Source organism: Columba livia, chromosome 5 (assembly GCF_036013475.1).
Source record: "Columba livia isolate bColLiv1 breed racing homer chromosome 5, bColLiv1.pat.W.v2, whole genome shotgun sequence".
Lineage (NCBI taxonomy): Eukaryota > Metazoa > Chordata > Aves > Columbiformes > Columbidae > Columba > Columba livia.
The window spans coordinates 9,638,114-9,646,633 of NC_088606.1; the positions used below are offsets into that span (position 1 = coordinate 9,638,114).

At 46.7% G+C, this 8,520-nt stretch overlaps 1 protein-coding gene across 2 annotated transcripts; it reads right to left on the reverse strand.

Annotated features, from left to right (window-relative positions):
• Window positions 1–1,987: 1,987 nt before the first annotated feature.
• On the reverse strand, window positions 1,988–8,260 carry ZBTB42 (zinc finger and BTB domain containing 42). Of its 2 annotated transcripts, none has more exons than XM_065063319.1 (2): window positions 8,062–8,260; window positions 1,988–6,732 (listed from the first exon to the last, which is right to left on the reverse strand). In XM_065063319.1, the coding sequence occupies exon 2, from the start codon at window positions 6,716–6,718 to the stop codon at window positions 5,288–5,290; it is 1,431 nt and encodes a 476-aa protein (XP_064919391.1). In that variant the 5' UTR covers window positions 6,719–6,732; window positions 8,062–8,260; the 3' UTR covers window positions 1,988–5,287. The 2 variants fall into 2 exon arrangements, with proteins under 2 accessions (XP_064919391.1, XP_064919392.1); XM_065063320.1 differs by lacking the exon at window positions 8,062–8,260 and adding an exon at window positions 7,459–7,761.
• Window positions 8,261–8,520: the final 260 nt, after the last annotated feature.

Consider the following 8,520-nt stretch of genomic DNA (forward strand, 5'->3'; position numbering starts at 1 on the left):
TTGGAGGCTTATTTCAACTGCAAAAATCTAATTTAAGTAATAAATATAGTCAATCCGCACAGTCCTTCCCACAATGTAGGATCCAACAGCACTGGGCACCTCATATGGGACATCCCTTTGGGTGAGAATGAACTTTCTTCAGTGCTTGGGAGGCACCCTGTCCAAACCTACACCCCACCACCCAAGCTAGGAAGAAGCCATTCCTCCATGGTCTTCAGCTGCACGGTTGCATTTGGTGACACATGGCCAAATGCACCCAGACATCCACAGCCACTCCTGTGCATACCAAGGCCAGACCACCTCCAGAAGGCACTTAACGCCTCAAAACAAAAGCTAAAAATAAAAATGTTTCACAACACTCACCCCAAGGATAATCAGGTCTTGCAAGGGCAGCAGGAACCCAAGCTGCTGGCATTGGTAAGACTGACCCTTGCCAACCTAAGGAGCCCATTACGTGCTGTACTCCTGAAAGCTGACAGCCCTCGCAGCCTGGGGTTAGGACAGCAGATGCCTCCAGGGGTCATTCCCTTTCCCATAGGGAAGGGCAGGATTGGGCCCAGTGTACCCACGAGTTGACCAGAGGGACCCTATTGCTTATTCAGTACATACGCACCCCACACCCCCCTCATTACCAGTATCCCCTTAGTGGCCTGGTTTCTCCTCAAAGCTTTTTACATTTCACATTCCTAAGATTTAATTATGTTATCAGAACAACAGGCATCAGGATTTGGAGTGCCAGAATTCACATTAGCAATTGCTATCAACAAAGAAAATGGGCACAGCATGCCCATGCCAGACTAGATGTGGGCTGCTCTCAATCTACTCACAGTTATTTATAGCCTGTTTGCAAGCCATCCACCTCCCAGGTTTAGCTTCCAGCTTGCTTCTTTCTGAGCAACCCCTCCCTCAAAGAAAAGGCTTTTGCATCCCCGTTCCCTAGCACAGCACACAGATAGGGACACATTTAGTTGGTTTCGGTTTTTTTTGGTAGGGGAAACACCTTTGAATCTTCTTCCATACATCTGCAACATCAGTAAAGACTGAAAACAGAGTACCACAAATAAGCAGCTGCAGGGACACCCACTCCCACCAATGGTAGAAATAAAAATAAATAAATATCGTTTCTAACACTTCACCACATTGGAACAGGACCATGGCCCAGCCCCAGCAGCTCTCTGCCTTTGCCACAGGTGAGGATGGAGGTAGAAGCTCCGCAAGGCACATGCTCCAATGTGAAAAATACCTGCCTGTTTTGAGACGATTGCAAAGCAGCAGCTACATGATAGCAGGAGAGACAGTTGTGCCTCCACACCAGCATTAACTGTAATTTGCCCATCCCTCAACCAGCACCATTTCAATGCTGTCTGATTCTGCCAGGATCCTTCATCTCCAAATCATTAAGAAATATAAGATTCCATGCACGTAGTACAGGTGCAAACCTACCCACCAGCTTATTTTCCTCCCATGAGCAGCAGCTGGCACACGCAGCTCACACCTTCTTCCTCCTAATCCCAGCTCCTGCTAAACCCAACCCAAGTTTTAAGGAGGACATTAGCGGGAGTTGGATCAGACCTCAGCTCTCCCAAGCCTGGGAGAGATTCAGCGCTTAAGAGAACCCCTTCATGCAAGTTCACCGACATGGCTGTGGTCAGGCGTCAGGCTGGGCTGGTCCTAAGCTGGCTCAGGGCATCAGAGGCTAAATTGAGCTCATTTAAACCTTCTTGATACCCTGGTCAAAATGCAGAAGTGCTGCGGGGTTTAGTCCTGCCCACTAACGAAACGCCTGGTCAGGCTCTGACTGAGGCACGGCAGCTCCTCACATGTCTAAAGCTCCACGTGGCCCTGAAAACAAAAGAATTATTAGAGTATATAATAATAACCATTAGAAAGCAGCACAGCCACCTGTTAGAGATTAATAATAAAATAATTAATAATAAAAAACCCAAACACCACACCCCTTCTGCTAAAGGGAGGAGGAGGAAGAGGCTCAAGGTTACAACTCTAGCACATTTTATTTTCTGCAAATTTATAAAGACAACAATCCTAGTCACGATTGTCACATTGTACAGCACATACCAACACAGTTGCAAACAGAACTCCACGCAAAACTAAGCACTAACAGTAGCCTGAATCACTCTTCCTGCGATTGTCGTATCTAGACTAACAGTATTTCACTAACACTGAAGAAAAAATAGTTCACTATAAAACAGTGATAGAACGTTTTTATAAAATATATTCCATTCCAATAGCTTTTCTACATACTGTATACTATAAAACTCTCCCACAAAAATTAGTGTCTTTAAATATACATATTTAATCTGAACTGCACCAAGATTAAAAACAATTTAAAATATCAATTTTTTTCTTTTTTTTTTTTTTTTTTTTTTTTTGTACATTAACTTCACAGTATTTGTTTGTAGTAGAAGACAAATCCAGTGTTTAAAATGCAGAGCAGGACCATCCCCTACAGAGACAGCAACCGCCCCACGGTGAAATAGGTTTTAAAGAGACGAGCGTAAGTGTGCAATGTTTTCAGTACTTCTCTGTAGAGTCACGAACCATTTTGAAAACATGCTCTGAGCTATTGCAACTTAAAAATAAGAGAGACACACAGAGAGACAGCCAAAAAAAAGTCACCTTAAGAACAAAAATAAGTGCAAACATTTTTTTTTTTTTACTTTAGAAATTCAAGCTATGAGGAGCAGGAACACAAATACCAGACTATGAGAACAGCGTGTTCATGGTGTAGTCAAGAATGAGAAAGTCTTTTTTTGTTGTTGTTGTTTTTTTAAAAAAAAAACTTTGCCCCATATTCACCGCAGTACAGAGCATGCTCATAGCATCAGTTTAATGAATTATCTCTATACTAAGATCAAACACAAACTTGTTTCAATTTTTCCCTGCTCCATACACTAATGATGTTCTTATGGCACATCCTATTTTATGATCTTAAAAAAAAACAAAAACAAAAAAATTACAAAACAAAAAAAAAAAAAACCAGTAATTGAAGACTGAAATGCAAAAAAAGTGTCACAAGAATGCAAAATTAAGATTACCAGCTTCAGTAATGCTGACTCTACTTTAAACTCTTTACATGTTGTTCAACATGCAAAACCCATTGTTATAAAATTCAAAGTGAAGTGTAAATTAACTAGTTTTGAAATAGATTAACAGTAATAATCCCACTTCAAAAAAAAAAATCTAATAAATACTATATCAAGTATCTTCAGGAGAAAAAAAATAACTTAATTTTAGTAGAAAGAAAAATAACTTAATTTTAGTAGATTTTGTTCAGTGCTATTTCCAATCACAGCAAAAAGAAACAAAAAAAAAAAAAAGGAAGAAAAAACTGATTAAGTAAAATAAGACCACAGTACCAAAGCCACTTATGTTCAAGATACAGTACTCTCCCACAACTTTCATATGTAACAGGTTCAGCAAAATATTTTACAGTCGGAAAACTAGACCGAAAACAAAAAACCTCAAAACTATAAATAGAAGCAAAATTTCACATTACATGTACATTCATAGATTAAGAGATGAATAATAAGAGGATGCTGTAACAAGTAGATCCTGATTTTCCTAAAAGAGCAGGAACTTATTTAAAAAAAAAAAGAAATCCCATATTATTTATGTAGGTAGTGCTCAGTTTTTGGACCAGAGGGGGAAGGCATTGGGAATTATTTTCTTCATAAGATGAATTACAGTATTTTAAGCACAACTTTAAAAAATAATCTAACTCAGTGCTTCAAATTAATTTTAAAATAAACACTTAAGTTTCATAAAACAACTCCAGGAGTGTCAGGAAAGCTGGTGAAGCAACGTTAACGCAGCAGAATGACATGCAAAACCCTCAGATATTATTATTATTATATTTCAGTCCTGTGTACATGTACCATGAATGGGTAATTTGGCTGGAAGGCAATAATCTGATATTTATTGACATGCACAGACCAAAGGATGCTCTATTAGGCAAGTAACTGAGTTATTTGGAGTAAAACTTGTTATAGTTACAGACAGCCTCAGTTTACAAACAAACTAAAAAAACACCTAGAAATACCCCCAAACCCCTGAAAAGGTGGGACACGGGGAAAAAGTTGGGCCATGTTTTCCCTCCAGCAGTTTATCTTCATCCTGTCCCTTCAAAACACCAACAATTGCACAGAATTTGGTCCAGAGGGAATTACCAACTTCATAGAGAATAAACTAAAATTTTGAGCTGCTTTTAGCGCAGCGGCAAACCTTTTGGACCAGATAGCAGGGTATCTCATAACACATCACATTAGTTATAAGACTGTCCAGGAGCCTGATATCAAGGTGGGGTTATTTAGTTGTTTAGGGCTGCTCCCCACCAAGGGGAACAGGATCAGCCCCTGGGCATCCATATGGGAATGAAGATACTAATGTATCTCATGATTTTTCATATGTCCTACCACACATTCTTCAACATTTCAGGAGTGAACACAGCGCAGACAGAAAGAGTTTTTCCATCCACGTTTCATGCTCAAAAGCAGCTTTTCAGTAGGTCAGCCCACACATGAGGATGGATGGGAAGGGAAAATTTAAGTCAAGTCCCAAGGCAAGAACTTCTCATTCAGATTTCAGGACCATTTGCAGAACTATTCTAACACTAAAAAGAGTAAGAAATGACCAGTACCAAAGACACAGCCAGGAATCCTCAACCCCTTTTACAACTGGGACTAATTTAAAGGCTTGTCTAGCCCTAGAAAGTAAGAGTACGGCCGCTTGCTCTGCGATACGCAGACAAGTTTCTCTACACTGAAATGTATTTAAATCATAGTTCATCTCTTTGGATGTTTCTATGCAACACACAGAGAGCATTAGGGGAGCTTAATGGAATCCAAATTTTTCTCCGGAATTTGCTGATAATCTTTTTTGAAACTGAAAAAAACAATAAAAGAAAAACACCAACCCTGACCATGAAGCACGTACTTCCAGCATGAAAACAGACACTAAATCACTGCAGAATTACTTAGATCATTTCACATTAATAATGTAACATGGGTGCGCAAGAGAAGACCTAAAGGACAGGGCTGAGAAGGGAGGACAGCAGGGGAAGTGAGGAGGTGGGGAGGTGGAAGAATTGCATTGAAAGGCCTCTGGAGTGTATACCTCTGCATCTTTTTAAGATTGTACACCTGAAGTGAATACCAACAAAATAAAATAAAGGAGGGCGGGGAAATAAAATTCAGATGCTGCCTTATTTTCCTGGTTTGTTTTAAAATGGGGGGGGCGGGAATAAAAAATAAAAAGAAAATGAAGCGTCTCAAACAACCAAGGACTTTACAAGGCCACAATGAAATTTGCGGATGTGTCTGTACAAATCCCCAGACTGCGTGAAGCGTCTCTCGCACCACTTGCACCCGTGGGGTTTCTCCCTGGTGTGCACCACTGCGTGGCGGCTGAGGTTGTGGGAATACTGGAAGCTCTTGCCGCACTGGCCGCAGGTGTAGGGCTTCTCCCCCGAGTGAGTCCTCTCGTGCCTCTTTAACGTGTACATGCAAGAAAAAGTCTTTCCGCAGAGGGTACAAGTGGGGACGGACCCATCGGGGGACAGGCGGGTCCGCGAGCCGTCCTTGTCGCGAAAGTGAGAGCTCAGGTGCAGCTGAAGGATGTGGGGGCTCGGGAACACCTTGCTACAGAGGGGGCAAATGCAGATATGCCCAGGAGGCACGAGGACACCAGAGGAGGAGATGTCCGACGAATCCATGTCGTCCTCGCTCTCATCTCGCTCTTGATCTATATCCTCCTCTCGGGCATGAGAGCTGCCATTCCCCGCGAACATGTGTCCTAACCCTGTCACTAGGCTTTTGGCTGAATTCCCAAAATGCTGACTCTCCGGACTCCTGGCTTCGCCGTCCTCCTGATCTGACAGCAAGTCTTGTTCATCTTTAACAAGTGGCTCGGTACCCTGCTGCTGGCTGTCGGAAGCCAGCTGTCCAAAGACATAGGAGGGGTGTAAGGAATCTCTCCCCGGCACGGGCTTGAAAGACAAATCCAGCGCACAGTCCACATCACTCGAAGCCAGGGGATGGTTAACAGACCTTTGGGACAAAGGTCCTGTGGAACTATTGACATTAGCCTTTGTTTTTCCAGCTGCTGCAGCGCACGGTTCTGCCTCTGTCGGCACAGAGCTGACACTTATATGATCAGAGGACCAGGCAGGGTGACTGCTGACCTTTTCTTTGCCTGCTGCTCTCTCATATTCTGCAACGCTGAATTTTTGTTTGTTTCCTGGGTCAAACTCGTGGACCAGGGGCACTCCGGCGTCTAGAAAATGCTCCGCTTTCTCCAAACCAGCCGCCTCATCATTAATCTTCTCTTCCAAACATAATTCTTTATCTTTCAACTTGCCCTTGCAGACTTTCACAATGTCATACATGTGAAGGTAGCTAGCCGCAGCCAGCACATCTTCCACCGGGAGACTGTTGAATTCCAGCTTTCCCTCGTACATGAATTCGAGCAGCAGGCTGAAGGCAGGGGCTGTGACAATGTCACTGTTCAGATGCACAATATCCCTTTTGTCTAACTGGTCCCTGTAGAAAAGATGGAAGTACATACTGCAAGAGGCGAGAACGGCTCTGTGAGCTCTGAATTGAGCTTCTCCAACTAAAACAGTACAGTCACACAGGAAGCCCTGGTGACGCTGCTGACTCAGACACTGCAGCAACTGGCGGCTATGGTCTGGAAACTCCATTCTTCCTTCATAACCTGTTCAAAACAGGAAAAACTTGAATGCTACTGTAAACTAAAGCCTCCTAGCAGCTGTAACAAACAGATCGGCTTTTTGGTAACACAAGCCAAAGAAACAGCCTTGGAGATAACATTTACTGTTAATTGTCTGTAATAGTTTTATTGGGGGGGGGAAGGTAAAAAAAAAAAAAAACCCAACACAACACGACATGCTTCTCATCCTTTCGCACCTGCTCCAAACAGGAAAAACTTGATTGTAAGTAAACAAAAGCTAGTAAAGCAGCAGCCCCTCCAACCTTTGTTTCTGCCACTAAGCACTTTAGTAAAATTAAGAGGTGGAAAGCGCACACACACACACACACAAAAAGCATAAACTCCCAGGCTGTCTTCCCAGCAATGCTAACTCGGGGCATCTTCTAATAAAGCATATTACCCACGTCACGCACATACACACATGCACATTTAAACTTTATCCTCAGTCGTTATGCACCGAATCACAACAAAACAGCCGCGGCTGGCGCTGGGGAAGCGGCGGTTTTGCAGGAAAGGAGCAGGGTGGGGAGGGAGCAGGGTGGGGAGAAACGGCCCCATGCGGGAAAGGGGGCAACGGGAGGGGGGTGGAAATAAAGGGAAAAAGTTTCCCTTGAAGTTATTAGAAGCCAAGGAGGAAAATAAGCGGCGTACGGACGGGGAGAGGGCAGGGCTGAGGCTGCAGCCGGCTACCTGCCGCGGCCGGGCGCTTACCTTCCCGCGGGGCGCGGCGGAGCCGGCCGCGGGCGCGGAGCCGGGCGGGCAGGAGGGAGCGCGGGTGCGAGTGCGAGCGAGGCGCGGCGGGAGGGAGGGCGAGAGGCGGGAGGGAGAGAGGGAGGGAAGGAGGAGTGCTCGGTTTGCTAATTACACCGCAAGCTGGAGAGTCAGCTGCTCTGACTTCACTGCGATGGAAATGCTACCTCCAGCTGTGCGCCTTTTAATGCCATATGTTACTCCAAATCTCGCTACCAGCCAACCACAGCTTGCTGCCTTTTAAAGTTCCAGCAGCCCCATTTATAGCCCGCGATTAAATCCCACAAACTTGCCCCGAGCCCGCCCCCCCCACATACTCCCCCCCACCCCGGACCCCACCTCCCTCTGCAAAGTTGCTCCCCGCAGCCCGCCGCGGTGACCTTCGCCGGCGCCCGGCTCCGCGCAGCGCTGGGTGGGGGGTGTTACCGCGGAGCCGCTTTTCGGAGCACCCCCCACCCCCCCAGCTTTGCAGCCGCGCTCCCCAACTTTGCAGGGAGGACTTTGCCGGGGGGAAAGACAGCGGTGGTGGCTTTGACCCTCCCGGCCGCCCCACCGCGTTCTTACCGTCTTGCGGCGGCGGGGCTCGGCGTCCGCATGTGCGCGGCGCTCCGCGGGTGCGGCGCGGGGCCGGCGGCGCGGCGGTGTTGTGGAGCAGGTTGTTAGCCGGCCGCTCTCGCGATACTTTCCCTCCGAGCCGCGGGTGTGAGTGTGTGTGCGTGTGTGTGTCCCCGTCTGGTGCACACAATAGCCCCCGCCGCCCCGGCCAGCCCCGCCGGCGGCGGCCGGTGCGCACTGCCGGCTGCGCCCTCCCCCCGCGTCCTTCTCCTCCTCCCCTTCCTCCTCCTCCTCCCCTCTTGGCCGCTGCATTGGCAGCGCCGCCGTCCCGCTTCCAACTCCGCTGCGCCGCCGCGGACGCCCGCTCGCTGCAGCCCGACGTGCCGCGGATTGGCGGCGGGGTGGGCTGCCCAGCGGGTGGCAGAGCTGCCTCCGCACTCGCGGAGGGCCAGGGGGAAACGGGAGGGG